Raw genomic sequence first — 15,765 nt, 5'->3', positions numbered from 1 at the left:
ATCTTCGTCGCAGGGGCAGACGACACCGTTGACTCCCCAACAACAGACGTGCAAATTGGCCATCAGTATGACAACTATGTATATCTATATATTAGAAGTGTTCTCTCAATACATCACTAAGTTGCAGGATAATACAGTATCTCTCACTGCCTACGCTTTGCACAAGACACCAAGCCAACCAAAGCTAGGGGATTAGAACTCACAGCTTGTGCACGAGAGGAGGAAGCGGGTCTTGGCAAAGCCATCACCATGTGCTGCTGTTGCAGCGGCGCAGCTTCCTCGCGGCCTTCTGCGCGTTTATCCGCGCCTGCTCACTCATGGACTCCAGCAGCTACAGGAAAGAAAACAGATGAAGCTAATGGATTCTTTGACAATAGAGTGAATCGTGTTCCACGAAATTACCAGTTGTTTCCTCAACGCCATCACTCTTCCCTGCCAAAGGAGAAAACAGAGTCTCTTAAGAGGGGAGCTTGGGTGGCATACCAACGATGGTGAGCTAGGCTTGCACTCACCTGTTCTTCTCGCAGCCGGGCATTATCTTCTTTCAGCTGGTTCAGCTCCGCCTCCAGCTCCACCGTGTATGCCTGTGCACATTGCATTCCCTTCAAATGCCTGGCTCTCTGTATGTTATCATCGTGGTACATTGATATAACAGCCACCGTACGTACCTGCTTCCTGGCGCGAGACCGGGCAGCCGACTCCCGGTTCTTGATCATCCTCCTCTGCCGCCGTTCCACCACCTTGTCCACCGCTGCCCCGTCCGTTGGACGTTTCCTCCCTCCGCCGCCGCCAACCCTCGGCCCGTCTGCCACGTACCCTGCCACCGTGTTGTCCACCTGCCCTCCCCCGATCCCCTCCGAGGATACCGGACTCGCCGGGGACCCCACCGCCGCCGCAGCGGCGTAGCCATTCCCCACCCCTCCACCAAACCCATTACCCACCGAGTAGCCCCCGTTGCCCACGCCCACTGCTGACCCCAGCCCCTGCTCGTCGACATACCCCGCCATGCCCACGACGTGGCCGAACCCGGCCATCCCGTACTGCTGCGCCGCCGGCGCGGGAGGCGGCGCCACCGGCTGCTGGTGGGGCGACGGCGCCCCCGGCGGTCCGCCGCCGTACCCCTCCCGGACCACGCCAGCCTTTATGAGGAAGTCCTCGAGAGTCATCTCCCCGAAGGTCGGCTGGCGAGCGGCGCTCCCGGCGCCCTCCTGGCTAGCCCGCTCCACGTGTTGCGACCGAAGCGCCACGTCCCGGTGGATCTCCGCCCACACCTCATCCACCGTCTTTCTAGACAGCGGCGCCGGGAGCGTGAGCGACCCCTGCCGACGGAGTGGCGGAGCCTCCGTCGCTTGCCGTCCTGCAGTGCTCTCAGCGAGGTGGTTGATCGGCACTTCGTTGTTGTTGTTTGCAGCTGCGGCGGCCTGGATCTCCTCGACGTTCCAGATGTTGGTGAGGAACTCATCCATGTTCATGGAGCCGAACGTCTTTCCGGGCTCGCACACTGCGTTCTGGATCTCGTCGAGGGTGAGGGAGTAGATGGTGTTCTGCCTCATCAGGGGGAACCCGAGGTCCAGCTCCCTAGCCGCCACCGTGTCCCTGTCCTCCAGCGGGATGAGCTGGCGACGGCTCGGCTCCGGTCCCCGGTGCTCGGACGTCACCTCCGCATCCTCCAACGTCATGTTCCTGCTCTCCGACAGGGACGCCATGGCCGCCAGAGCGCGAGCTGTCTCCCCCACCCCTTGCAAAACAGCAGCTTTGAACTCCGGTTTCACTACCGTGTACAAAAAGAAAGAAAGAAAGTGGAAGGAAATGAGAGAATAAAGGGCGGAGAGTAAAGGAGAAAAAGACAATTGAGGATTCCGAGAGGAAAATTGAGTGCTTTGGACTCTAGCGGAAGAGATAGGGCTCGGCACCGACTAGAGACGCCGAAGACGGGACGAAAAAAGGCAGTTTGGGAGAGCATGTCCGATTCCAAAGGAGGAAAAGGCGACCGGGGGAGTTTTAACTCTCGTAAAGACCATGGGCTGTGGCGTGGCCTTCACGTGATGGTGATGTCTTGTGGTGTCCGGGTTCGAGATTTCCTCTCGATGCGATTTGGTGCCATTCGCAGCTCACGCGTAAGCAGTGGATCATAAATGCATAAATAAATATATGCATAAAAGATTTGAAGTCTTCGGTAAAGCTCAATATTTAATAAGCTTAACACTTTCCATTGCAACGCAACGAGGCGGCGAAACAACATGAAATCTGATAGAACAAAACCTGACACAGTTCAACGTGCGGATTGGATCAGAGGCGCTAAAGCAGTCCGAGCTGAGACGATGAGCCGACTTTGGATGAAGAGAAGGTGAACATTAGAATCTTAGATCCGACGAGCCGGATGACATGACTGAGCCACCAACAAGAGAGAGCGAGGCCTCCCAGCAGCGGACATCGACCCTCGTCGAGCGCCGGCAAGCGCTACCAACCATCCCTATCGGTGGCTCTGCCGCGCAAAGCCCAGAATTGGGAACAGATTGGTCTGATACATCCTGCGCTTTTACGTCTTTGACATTGACATTTCAAGACTCGAAACAAGCACAATCATGATCTTCCCTAGATTTTCCGATTTTTAAAGCAAGTTGGATGGACCAAGAATGCTCGCTTTATGATGATGGATCTGAGAACCATCAAAGGCTTCATGATGATGGATCTAAGCCGCAACCCGAGCCGACATGTAGAGACAGAGGCATGCATGATGGGGGTCCACGAGTGCATGGGGCCATGTCTCGCCCATCCATGTGGACCATACATCATTTCGATTCCTTTGGTTTGTTTTTATTTGCAGGCTTGTTTGGTAATGTAGACGGTAACCGCCCACCGCCGAACGCTTGTTTCCAAGCAGGAAAAGCGGGCAAAGCCATGGAAGCAAAAGCTGTTTAACCCTTTTAGAAAGAAGAGAAATATCCAGAAGCTGCCACTTGCTTGCCCACCCACTCCCAGTCCCCTCGCTTTTGATTCATCCAACCCCAAAACACAATGGAGACCGAAGCGTTCACGGATCACAAGCAAAGCGATTCAAGGCGAGAGAGAGAGGGAGAGAGGACGAAAAAGACTTTACCTGATTTCAGCTATCAAATTGCGTCATCACAAAGAGAGTATATTCTCTCTTGTTCAAAAGCGTTTCCGTAGGAAACGAAAAAGGATTTGTTTGGAGCAATTTTAGATCCGACCGAGAAGGAGTCCCCGAAAACCTACGGGTTCAACCATGGATCGGAACCCTAAGAACTTGAGATGGTTGGCCACAAAATCCAAACTCGATAAGCAGAAAGGAGAAAGGGAGTGAGCAGGCGAGATTACCTCGGCGATGATCAACGTCGACAGCTCCACGGAGATCGAACAGATGGGAAAGGGAAAGGGGGAGGAGAGATAACGGCGCGGACGGAGATAACGCCACCGACCCACTGTCGCCCCTGCGGCTGGTACCCGCGAGGTTTCGCAACCCGCCGCGGGCATTTATAGCCTCGGCTGCGGCCGCTCAAATAGTTCACCCGGGTGCTTCGGGTTTCGTGGGCCCCGACGAAGCACGGGTGCGGTTATCTCTCTGCTGGGTAGGAAATGCGGGCCCACTCCGGTAGCGGCCGGGTTTAAAAGCCGGTCCCCCATTAAATGAGCCAAGAATTGGAATTAGTAGCGGGGCGGGAGGCTGTCTTGACCATCGACACGTACCGGACACGTGGCGAGAGAAGAGCACCCCAGCGCAGCAGCGAGGAAAACTCCGGAGATCGTGTGCCTCGCACGTGCCGCGAGCCAACTCGGGTCGGGTCGGATCGATAAAATGGCTCGTCGAATTATAAATTGGTTGAATTTAATTAGTATATATTTTTAGATATTAATTTACTTTTTCTTTATCATATTAGATTTCAAATAATAAGCTAACTGTTGGGACATCTCACAAATACAAACTGTAGATCGAAGCAAATCACCATTCGGTAACCCTTTCTGGGCTTAATGGGCCTCCTCATGGCCCATCTCCATAAACAACTCCGTGAGAAGTATAAATGAAATCTCTACCAACCATGTAAAATTATATTTCAAAATAAAATAAAAAAGGCAATTCATATTTGAAAAATTATTTTATAGCTAAATATAGCTAAAGGTATTGTTACCAACAGTGAAAATATTTATCTACTTAAATTATCATATTTTTGGGGCAATTTGTCCTGTGTGCATCATATATTATTATTTAATCCAAGTAATTTTGCCTAATATTTACCATGAAATTTTTATATGGACATACATATCATGTACAGTGTCTAGGTGAAAGAAAAATGACATTTTGAAATTTGAATACATCATATGTATGAGAACTCAAATATCCACAATTATTATTATTTTTGTCCTGAGATGGGATTTTTCCCTGTTACATTTTTTTTTTCCCTGTTATATGAACATGTGCAATTGAATTGGGTTCATATCAGAAGAGTGGGTCAACCCTTGCCTGGCCTGAATCAGAACCAAATTTAGTGTGCAGACGGGATGCAATGAGTGGATTGGACCATTTGCTATTGACCGGTAACGCTGCTGCAGATGTGCTTATTGGGTGCTTGGGAGTTGCCATAGTGGACAATGTGTGACCTGCACATCTCAGTGTCTCCCTTCTTCCCCACCATGATCTGGTGAGCACCCAACATTTACCCACTTGAGCAATGGCACAACCTGACACCATGAACAAAGTCAATCAGATGTTGTGCTACATGAGTTTGTCTCATGAAAAGTGCCCATTGTGTACTTTGGTTTACTTCATCCACAATACTCATACTTTTATTATTATTATTTTTCTATCTATCACTCCATCAGATAAGATTATTGATTTATTAACTTGTTAACTTTGAATTATTAACTTCTAAACATCTTCTCACTATTCTCATAATATTTATTCAAACAACTAAATTATATTTTCACTATCATCAAATCTTTAAAAGTCGATCCAAATAACTTCCTCAATGCCTTTCTGCTGTTAGGGTTTTACAGGTTCTTTAAAAGTCTGTCTGATCCACTTAAATCGAAGGAAAATATGTATTTGCTTCTTCTTCTCTAACTTTGGGTTCATTATGTAGGGCATAAAAAGTGCAGCTTGGGTGGAGGAAAGTCCCCGCAAATGTGTGCATGTGCAGTGTGCTCAACCAGTAATGAGAACTTATGCCTTGTTTTACCTGATTAAGGACCACAGGATCACTTTGCATGAGATGGCACCATAGCACTACTGCCATTGCTTTGTGAAAGAGTGTGTCTATCCCTCGTCTTTATTCCTTCTACTCCTGCAGAGAATATAGCCAGTTACGGCAACTTCCTCCCATGGAAATGAAGCTTGGTGAGGTCAGAGCATCACCATCCTCACGTTCTCCCTCCCATCTCTTTGCCTTAATAGAAAAAGGTGTGCTCCCATCTGAAGAAGAAGAGGGTTCCTTAGTACACCCATTTGAAGAAAAAGAATGGAAAGAAATGACCCTTTACACTAAGCAGGTGTTCTCTATCTTTGTTGAGAACTTGAAGGCAGGTTTTGCTACAATGGTAGAGAGAGAAAGGAAGCTCTATTCTGAAGACTTACCATTCCTTTTATCCTCAGTCTGTGTTAGGGTTGCCACTTGGGTCGAGACATGCGCAGTGGCGCCATCCATGGATGGAACCCAGGAAGGGGCGTCCCCACCAGCAGAGCTGATCACAGGCAGTGACAGATGAGATACTCCCTTGAGCACTATAAATAGAGGAGCCATCTCCTTGCCAAAGCATTCCCTTCTCACCCACAACTGCTGCCTTCCACATTCTCCTCCTTCTGGCATGGCGAGGCTGTCGTCGGACCCACTGACGGTAGGGAGGGTGATCGGAGAAGTCATCGACTCGTTCAACCCCAGCGTGAAGATGATGGTGACCTACAACTCCAACAAGCTCGTCTGCAATGGCCATGAGTTATTCCCCTCCGCCGTCGTCTCCAAGCCCAGAGTGGAGGTCCAAGGCGGCGAGATGAGGTCTTTCTTCACGCTGGTACGTGCGTACGGCGCCATAGCTGCTCTTCTCCATAGTTGATGCATCATCTTCAGCAGTTGCTTCTGCTGTCGCAGGTGATGACAGACCCAGACGCGCCCGGCCCCAGCGATCCTTACCTACGGGAGCATGTTCACTGGTAAAACAATCACACGACGCACTATTCATTTAGCAGAGAAGCGATCGAACAGTGATTTGAGCAAAGTGAGATGGAACTGTTCACGTGTGCTGCATTTCCTGTGCTTATGCGTCAGCAGGCATCGAGGACAATCCAAAAATGCCTGTGCACATTAGCACATAGCAGACACACATGAACCTGAATCTAATTACTAAGACATAGATGAATCTGGTGCGTAGATATGGCTTGCTTACGTGGTGGATTTGCATGCAGGGTGGTGACTGATATCCCCGGCACGACTGATGCGTCTTTCGGTGGGTCGTCCCCTCTGCGCTCTGCTGTGTTTGACATGAGGCCTAACGCGTGTGTGTTGATGCGGTGGTGTGAGCAGGGAAGGAGGTGGTGAGCTACGAGAGCCCGCGGCCCAGCATCGGCATCCATCGTTTCGTCTTCGTCCTGTTCAAGCAGAAGCGGCGGCAGTCGGTGGCCGCGGCGCCGCCATCGAGGGACCGCTTCAGCACCCGCGGCTTCGCGCAGGAGAACGACCTCGACCTCCCCGTCGCTGCCGTCTACTTCAACGCCCAGAGGGAGACCGCCGCACGCAGGCGCTGATGTTATTCGTCCCTGCGCACTGTGTCATTGCCGCCCATCGCATGTGTTCGTTTGTCTGCCAAATAAGCCGCTGCTGCTGCTGTTGCTTGATGATGACGATGATGGTTGATTTTGTCATGGCTGTCTCCAACGGGAGTGGAGTGTGATTGAGGAGATTGTTGACGGGTGAGCAGCAGCGGATGTGCCAATTGCTGTGTTTGTTTCTCCTCCTGGTTTCCCTACGTGTCGACCATGGAGGACAGAGTGTACTTGCCCACTTGTTCTGCCGAGTGCTTGCTTCGCCATTGTTTTATCTTTCTCCTCCTCAACATCTTCGCCAGTGTCTTTTGTGCCTTGGAGGCCTGTTACAGGAGCATATCAACTCGCTGGTACTCAACTGTGCATCTGCCACCGGGCACCGTCTCTTTTACTTGCTTCTCTCCCTATGTGACAAAGTTTCCCCAGTGCCCTGGAAGAGGGAAGAGAAAATGGAGGTTTGAGATTATGTATGGTTTTACCTGCAGTAGATGGGCCGTCCAGACTGCATCGTCTCTTTACTTTCTCTCTCTCTCTCTCCTCTTCTTCTTCTTCTCCTCATTGAAAGAAAAGAGGGCTTTTGTCCTGTCAGAATACTCTTCTTCTTTGCTAATGGAGAATATTAAGTATGAATCGCAACATGTTCCTCCAAAACTATAAAATGTTCATATGTCAATAGCTTATACACGGAAGATAAAGATTGAAAGAGCAGTACATAATAATCTCACATTAATAGGAATTGAAAAAATCAGATGACATACATTAGGTCTATAAAACCTAGTAGGAAAAAAACAGTGCTTCACCTTTTCTTTCCCTCTCTGGTCCGAAGTAATTTATAAGTTGTTCTACCATAAGGAATATGACTCCATCCACAGGTTCATGTCAACATCAATTCTTTGTCATCAACAACTATTTTATTTCGGCCACCAGCTAAGGAGAACACTGTCAGCATCATCTCACTAACTTGTCTTCTTCGCCTCTAATGACTTCTGCTCTTTACACCTAAACTAGTCCAAGCCTTAAGAAATTCTGCAAATGGCAACTGTAGAATGGAAATGTAATCTCCCTTTGCACTTACGTTGCTTATTTTAACGAAAAACCATGCAAAAGTAACTAGATATCAAAACCTATATGTCTGTCCCTGATGATGACAAAATTAGCAGGAAAGAACAAGTTTAAACTTGTGCACATATTAGCAAAGTTCAATTAATCAAGTTGACTTTCTATTTAAACACGTGCACACACTACCATTCAGGAGAGAAGGCATGGATTATAAGAGTTCAATGATGAACATAGCATGCTCAGAAACAAACGACTCAGGTAAGAAGAGTGGGAAAACACCCCTGAAGCCAAGAAAAGGAAGGAAATGCTTGGGGGAACATTTCCGACCACCACCAAGCCTTGTCGGGAAGACATGGTGAGAAAGGGAAGCCATACTCAGGCCTCCCAAAGTCTTGTTCCTCTTTGTTTGTCTATACCTCTCTTAGATTTTCCTCTGGTGTTGTCGGTAGGATCGAATGGTGCAGTGAAGAGACTAAAAGAATATGAGATCCACAGAAGATTGTCTGACTAGGGCACATCCTTGAGATACAAGGATGCCGTCCTTACACAGAATCCCCACCACGCATGGTAGAGATGACCGGGAGTTGATACCAATAAATGTCACCTAAGCTAAAATTAGAATGACTGAGGTATCTACTTAAACTCGATTTAAGTGGATCAGACACCGAACCCTACTTCTACAATTGTGATCAACAATCGGTACTCGAATTCGAACATGAGTTTGACTGGCAATTTAGATATTTGACCCAGATCTGAACCTGACTCAAATCCCTATTCTTTTATCTAACTCAGATGACATCCCTAAGATGGAGGGAGTGTTCACATAAAAGCTTCACCATTTCTCCCCCTTTAAATCCTACCATTTAGTTAGAAAAAGAAGTGAAGCATAAACCAAAAGAATCAAATCCTAGAAAAAAACATGAAAACCAAATTATGAAATTATTCAAAAAATTACATAAAATAGAAACCCGGAATGTCACAAGCTGCATGATGACATGATGTGACCAGAAGTAGACATAGTCATTTGTGATTGACTAGAACTTATAAGGTTTGTATAATTCAAAGACTTGCGAGAATAGCCAAACAAAAAGGAAGAATACTACTGGACAAAGAGAAAAAGGAAATATAATACAACAGCAGCAACATCTTGATAGTTAAATCATAGTGTATCTAGTGACAGAAAATTTTATATCCAAAAGATCTACACCTAATGATCTAATCTAGGTGACAAAAAAAATATATATATCCATAAATATGACCATACATAATCATATATTTCAAATTAGGATCTTGTGAAGCTGAATATAATAAAACCAGCTAATGTTCGAGTTTGACGTATTAATGAAATGAACATTAAAATCTGGTTTATCTCGAATAAGCCAGACCAAGTCAGATACGAGCATAAGTTTGAACTCTTCATGAACAGCAAATTATGTTTACAGCCCTAACCATGACAAGGCACGCGTGTTCCTCATATTCTGATTGAACCACTAAAAAAATTCGGTAAAAAATCTAATCAAAGGATTGAATCACATGACTTTTGAAAATTCCAAGCAAAAAATATTAAGAGTTCCAAGAGATAATTTTGAAAGGTCGAACACTGAACTCACAGGTGCACTTGCAAGGTGGGGCAGCAAATCTGGTATAGATCGGAAAAGGTACTACAGGGAACACGGAATTTGGTAAAGTGACCAGTGGGAATGGCGACAAGATTTGTTTTGGGTTTCTTTGGACTTGTTCCCCATGATTGACCCTTTGAGAACGTTCGTTCATTATTTTGTTTCAGGAGTTTTCAATCTATTGTGGAACATTGAGATCAGCTTTGTAGTTTATTCAGAGGACCCACTAGCAACTCACGTTGTAAAAAGTAATTGCGTTTCAAGGTAGAATGCACAATAATGAGCATGACAACATGAAGAATAAAGCCGGCACCAAAAAAAGAAATGTAAACCCAACAAATGACAAGAAAAGCGACCTAATTATTTGCCCAGAAAACCGGTTATAGTGTTAACAAGACATCATATGGAACATCACAGGACAATAAAATCTAACCATGAAAGAATAATAGTTTGATGAGAAAAATCACCTAAATTCTCGTTTTGTGGATTCGAAGGAGACGTCCCTCGGAGATCGGGAGATTGCTGTCATGGTAATACTTTTTGGAAAAGCCCACCGCTTGAGGTACTACTGCTGCATCAAAAAATATGCAAAACCATATTATTAGAGATGCCACATTCAACTTATGAAGGAACCCATAAGAAAGAACAATTGTGTTCCTTATTTAATCTTAAGCCTAACCAAGTAATCACATGTTAGTTTTAATATGCTTTCCCGTCTGCACCAGCAATACAAGGTATCTGGAGGCCGTAGAAGGGTTCAGAACTCATGGAACGAGATGCTGCTCTTGGATCTGTGGTGCAAGAAGCATCATTAATTCTGCAAAATCACCAGGAGCCGGCTAAAAAGGAATATTTTCTGATACATGCCAGATATACTCGTTTCCAATGCCTGCAGCTCTCCTTCCAGCAAACGATTAATGTCGCACCTGCAGCATCCACATTTCAGATCTCAGAATTCCCAGTGGCAGCTGCAGGCATGCCCAGGGCCCTTAGTGGGTGCTACTGATGATTCTGCCAAAAAGCCCGCGTTGGAATAAGTAATACCAAACAGAAGCAGAAAGATCATTAAAAGAACACTTGACTATATAACATCAAAGTTTTGCCAGACATCCAAACACAGATGACAAACAACAATGAGGACGAAGAAGTTTTTAGACAGCACAAAGGGTGGAAAGCTTTATCCACACCGAATCACTTGTATTTCTCGAATAATCAGCAACTTGAGAGATCGATAATTATATCGGCACATCCTTAGTACAAGGGAACAACAAAATTGAAAGCTCGAGTTGCTTATAAGGATACCAGTTCTTCATTCTTGTATATCAAAGTTGAAGGGCTAAAGGTGTTCTTGAATTGCACACAAGTGTAGATTATATTTGGTCCAATAAAAGTACCGAATATAAGTTTCATGAGCACCCCATGGTATTCCTTTTTTTATGTCAGTAACAAATGACATCAGTTCATTCTCATGAATCTTTTAGATTTTATTTCAAAATGCAGGACTGAATTACCAAAGGTATTAGCTACAGTACAAACATTAATAGGATGCTCCTGATATGTAAAACAAGAGTATATCTATATTTGATCAGTTAAAAGAAATACATATAAGTTGATTGGCTATAAAATGAACAGAATCTTTGACATCATAGTCCAAGTATCAAGAATGATAATGGAAGTGAAATAAATAACTGTGCAAAAGATTAAATGTGCTCATGGGGTTGAACGAATGACATTGCAGGATGTGGAAGTACAGAAAACTGAGAAGAATGCATATAGACTGATGAAGTAGATTGAGAACCAACATTACTAGGACATGGTGCCGGCATGCCTTCTGGAGGAGCATAGTTTAATACAGCAGGTGCTCAAGTTTCTGATCAAGGTCCTTTCAAGTGCTGAGAAATAAGCTTAGGAAGGTATTGGATAGAGACTTGAACCCTCTGGCCTGATCCAAGCTGAGAGAATTCCAGATTACAATTGACAGCAGGAGAATACAATGGCTGCATGGTGCAGGAATCCAAAACCAGGTCAAATACTTGCATGTATCTAAATTTCGGTTGACATAACATTATAGCTTCATACAAGATACTGGAACACATTGCATTTATCAGGCCCGTAACCATAAGTAGAAAGCACACTAGAATACTTATCAAGTTATGTTTATACATCGTCCTATTGGAAAAGATTACAAGTAGAAGACCCAAATTCTGCAGATGCTATAGAATTGACAATCGAAACAATTTGAAGCTTGTTTGTCACCAGATCTAAAATGGTTCTCACAACAACCAGGAATTATGATGAAAAAACAATAAAGCATGTTAAATATTTTAATCTCATTCTAAATTATAAATATCTGGGTTTAAAATATATGTATACAGATGCATACCAATACATGATTTGACAAAATATTGATATCACGGGGGTGGTGAACAACAAAAGCTCTATAATTACACAAAACATAATGCTATTGACGTTTAAAATAGAACAAAACATTCCAACTTCTTGCTAGATGAAACTTTGCGGTCTCAACAATACATGATTCTAAAATATTTTCTCAAACAAATTAACTTCTATCAAAGGCCAAATCTTTATAATCAACCTCACTGTCACGGATTTAGCTGATTTTGCCTAGTCGTGCAGCACCCTTGCGTGTCCGTTCGTAAAGGTAGCCTCCCCAAAACCTCTCATGATCCCTTAAGACCTACAAAAGAGAAAACGGGTTAGAGAAAGCACCTTACTCGGGATCCACAAGCAGACATTTTAGAAAACACTACATAAACAATACAAATTATAAAGAGACTTTATAAGCTCTGAACGGTTGCACAAAAAAGGGTCAAAATAGTCCACTAAAGACCGAATATCTCTTACAAGTGTCCACATGACACAACCTTTATTTACAAGCCTAAAACGACCACCAAACCTAACTAAAATGGGGCTGTTAAGCCTTCGACCGTCCCTCTACATGTTGTGCAAAGTATGAACAAACCAAAAGACACGGACATACATAAGCATTACATCAAACATCCTGTTTAGAATTTCGTTCGTGACATTCTCCCCCACTTATTCCTTCGACGTCCTCGTCGAAGCCTTTGTCGACACTGCAACTCCTCGCCTTTGCTGAGTCTTTAATCTTCTGCTCTAGCTGCAATGCGTCTCTTGGCTCCCAACTGCTCTCCGCTGCTGTTGTTGAGTAGTCGAACTTTTGATCTACTATGCTGCTTCAACTTGCCAATGACTCTGACTCTAGTGTGAGGTTGGCTGAGTTGTGTTGATCCCTGTTGGTTCCTGCGGATCCTTCAAATGAAGGAAAAGACCATCCTTACTATGCGCTAGTCTCTCAAATACTTTATGCTGCTTGAACTAGGTGGATGCTTGTTGGAGCTTTAACGAGCCTCGCCTCGCAAACTTTTGAAGTTTTGGGTCCTTCCTCCACAAAATTTGTCCATCGACTCTTCCTTGACTTAGCTGTCACTTTCAAGTAGATTTGCATCACTTCTGCTTTCGATTGACATTCTGTTGGAAAATGAAGCTGATAATCTACTCTCAGTAGCACTGATCACCATTGGTGAGGATTTGACAATCATTGTCTTCTATTATCTTCGAAGGGTCTTTGAACCTGTGTAGAGCTCCTCTACTAGATAGATAAGAGAGTTAGGGTACTCGGTTTCGCCCATTCTCTTAAGAGTTGAGAAGGCGATAGTTACTTGACTTCGCCCGCCTCCTCGAGAGTTATATTCAATGCATCGAGCTGGTTACTGACCTTCGCCTGCTCTTTGCTCACACTTCTGAAGCACTCAAAGTATTTGCACTTCTTGCGTTGAGTTAGCTACTGTGATTCACCTTCTCAATGCCATCGAACTTCTGGACTGCAGGAAGTTTTTACCCCAACGGAGTAAGTCTCTAATAGTTTTGGCCGCCTCTTGGATTGTACTGTCTTCTCCATCAACCCTGTCGCCTACTCCACTGAGTAGCAAAGGTACAGCACCACGTACTGCCTGCTTCGTTCCTCGGTTGTATACTCTTGCATGACCCGAAGTCCTTTACCATTGGTTAACTTGATGAGAAGCTCGTTGACACTGTTCTTACGAAGTTCCTTGGCCTCTGCCCTTCAACCTTGTCTCGGTACTTGGAGTTTGCCTCTGCATGCTCCACCTCCTCGACCCCTTTCACAACCAAACGCTCTCCCTCCATGAGAGCAAGGGATCAATTACTTCATGGAAGTCCCGCCTCTGCTGTACCATGGCCCTACTATCCTTCGCCTCGCATCTGCATCCATTTTCTTCACGATCAATAGATATGTCTCTGTGGCACTCCTCCGAGTCCACCTCCATTCTAACTGATGCTTGGTTTTGCATAGCTAAGTCCCTCTGGACTTATTGTCGCTTCCTCGCCCCTTTCAACCCCCAACTTCAACACCTCTGTGTTCTCCAAGCAGTTCTCGTTGGTCGATAGAAAGACAGACTGCAACTCTCATGCATGGTCTCTGCCATCATGTTGTAGGGTTTACATCAATTTTGTTCTCCTTAGCTTCCTTGGTAGCAACGTTCGCTTACTCGGCCTTGTTCTCTGACTTGCCGGGCTCCCTTAAGTAAATATGGGCTCTGGAGCAATCCAACTCTCCAGTTGCTTCGATCATACCTCTGCATGATCAAGTCCCTCCCATGAGACTCACTTGGTACTTGCATTCGAACTTTTCCCTCGGTGGTACATAGCCCCCATATGTTGATGACCAATGCTTTCATCCAATGCAAAATTCGATGCATGCACGGAAGACTCGCCTCTACGGTACCATGGCTTTCACTCTTTGAATTCATAGTCCTTCTTGTCATCATGTTGTTTACCGAAGTGGAGCTCCCAGTAGCTCCCGATCATATCTCCATATGATATAATTCCTCACGGGACTAGATTCGTGTGTATCGCATTGCCACGAACTGTTCCACCACGATCCGCTGCACCATGTCGCCTCCTGATGACATCTCTATTGCATTCTGATCCTTGTGGGATGAACTTGGATTGTGATCCCTTCATGTGTGGCCTCTGCCAACATATCGCGCCGAAGAGAAAGTTCCAATGCTCCATAGCGTCGAGTTTCGATCGCCTTGGAATGGCCATGTATCAAATTCTTCGAGTCAGCAATTCCCCTCACCTCTGTGAGCTTTGCACAACTTGCTGAGCAACCTATTCCACCTTATATGGTCTCATCCTTTACTAAATGTCTCGCTTGCCTTGAGTACCATCAAGTATTGTTGTCAACGTCGAGCCGTAGCTCGAACTCAGCCATTCCAACCTTTGTGCGCTATGTATTCTTTCAAGCTTGCTTGTTCTCATGGTGTCTTTTGCGCAAAAGGTTGGTCATTCCTCTGAATGCCAATCTTATATGTCCGCTCCTCCGAGCGACTCATTTTCCCTACATCTTCATATCTGTTTTCCCCCAAACGATTACACATGTTGGCTGCCCTCAACGTAGCCCCGCTAGGTCCCCGCACGTTTGCACGCCAAGTGTTTCTATAAGTACTTGTCCCGCTCTGATACTATCTATCACGGACTTAGCTAGTTTTGCCTTGTCGTACGGCACCCTTGCGTGTCCGTCCGCAAATGTCAACCTCTCTGAAACCTCCCATGGTCTCTTAGGACCTACAAAAAAGAAAACGGGTTAAAGAAAGCGCCTTACTCGGGATTCACAAGCAAACATTTCAGAAAACACTACATAGACAATGCAAATTACAAAGAGACTTTGCAAGCTCTGAACGGTTACACAACAAAGGGTCAAAATTATCCACTACAGACCGAATATCTCTCATAAGTGTCCACAAGCAAATATTTCAGAAAACATTATATAGACAAGTGTCCACAAGCAACAAAGGGTCACAAGCAAACATTTCATAAAGCACTATATAGACAATGCAAATTACAAAAAGACTTTACAAGCTCTGAACGGTTGCACAACAAAGGGTCAAAATTATCCACAACAGACCGAATATCTCTCACAAGTGTCTACATAACACAATATTTATTTACAAGCCTAAAACAACCACCAAGCCTAACTAAAATGGGATTGTTAAGCCTTCGACCGTCCCTCTACATGTTGTGCAAAGTATGAAAAACCAAAAAACACGGACATACATAAGCATTACATCAAACATCATGTTTAGAATTTTGTCTGTGACATCACGGTCCCAAAATATTGGCTACTCTATCACTTAAACACCATCAAAATGAATCCCAAGCCCGGATGAAAAAGGTGGAGGATTGCCATATTCTTCTTTTCTTTCTTGGACGCTTCTATGATAACTGATCTTAGAAGAGAGGGTATTTGTA

At 45.1% G+C, this 15,765-nt stretch overlaps 2 protein-coding genes and 1 long non-coding RNA gene across 9 annotated transcripts; 1 reads left to right on the top strand and 2 right to left on the bottom strand.

Annotated features, from left to right (window-relative positions):
- Positions 1 to 66: 66 nt before the first annotated feature.
- On the bottom strand, positions 67 to 3,496 carry LOC135587219 (protein ABSCISIC ACID-INSENSITIVE 5-like). Of its 7 annotated transcripts, none has more exons than XM_065078355.1 (6): positions 3,340 to 3,496; positions 3,101 to 3,233; positions 669 to 1,771; positions 513 to 584; positions 403 to 432; positions 67 to 331 (listed from the first exon to the last, which is right to left on the bottom strand). In XM_065078355.1, exons 3-6 carry the CDS (start codon positions 1,704 to 1,706, stop codon positions 245 to 247), a joined length of 1,227 nt encoding a protein of 408 aa, XP_064934427.1. In that variant the 5' UTR covers positions 1,707 to 1,771; positions 3,101 to 3,233; positions 3,340 to 3,496; the 3' UTR covers positions 67 to 244. The 7 variants fall into 7 exon arrangements, with proteins under 7 accessions (XP_064934427.1, XP_064934430.1, XP_064934431.1 ...); XM_065078358.1 differs by having other exon boundaries at positions 669 to 1,753; XM_065078359.1 differs by having other exon boundaries at positions 669 to 1,738.
- A 909-nt stretch (positions 3,497 to 4,405) lies between these two features.
- On the bottom strand, positions 4,406 to 5,713 carry LOC108953539 (uncharacterized). The gene is made up of 3 exons (XR_010476535.1): positions 5,591 to 5,713; positions 5,196 to 5,428; positions 4,406 to 4,698 (listed from the first exon to the last, which is right to left on the bottom strand). It is a non-coding gene; the product is annotated as an uncharacterized LOC108953539 (long non-coding RNA).
- A 107-nt stretch (positions 5,714 to 5,820) lies between these two features.
- Positions 5,821 to 7,419, top strand: LOC103993571 (CEN-like protein 2). The gene is made up of 4 exons (XM_009413682.3): positions 5,821 to 6,024; positions 6,102 to 6,163; positions 6,416 to 6,456; positions 6,534 to 7,419. The coding sequence occupies exons 1-4, from the start codon at positions 5,821 to 5,823 to the stop codon at positions 6,752 to 6,754; spliced, it is 528 nt and encodes a 175-aa protein (XP_009411957.2). The 3' UTR covers positions 6,755 to 7,419.
- Positions 7,420 to 15,765: the final 8,346 nt, after the last annotated feature.

The sequence above is a fragment of the Musa acuminata genome, chromosome BXJ1-8, assembly GCF_036884655.1.
Source record: "Musa acuminata AAA Group cultivar baxijiao chromosome BXJ1-8, Cavendish_Baxijiao_AAA, whole genome shotgun sequence".
Lineage (NCBI taxonomy): Eukaryota > Viridiplantae > Streptophyta > Magnoliopsida > Zingiberales > Musaceae > Musa > Musa acuminata.
This window is presented reverse-complemented; position numbering and strand designations above follow the sequence as displayed.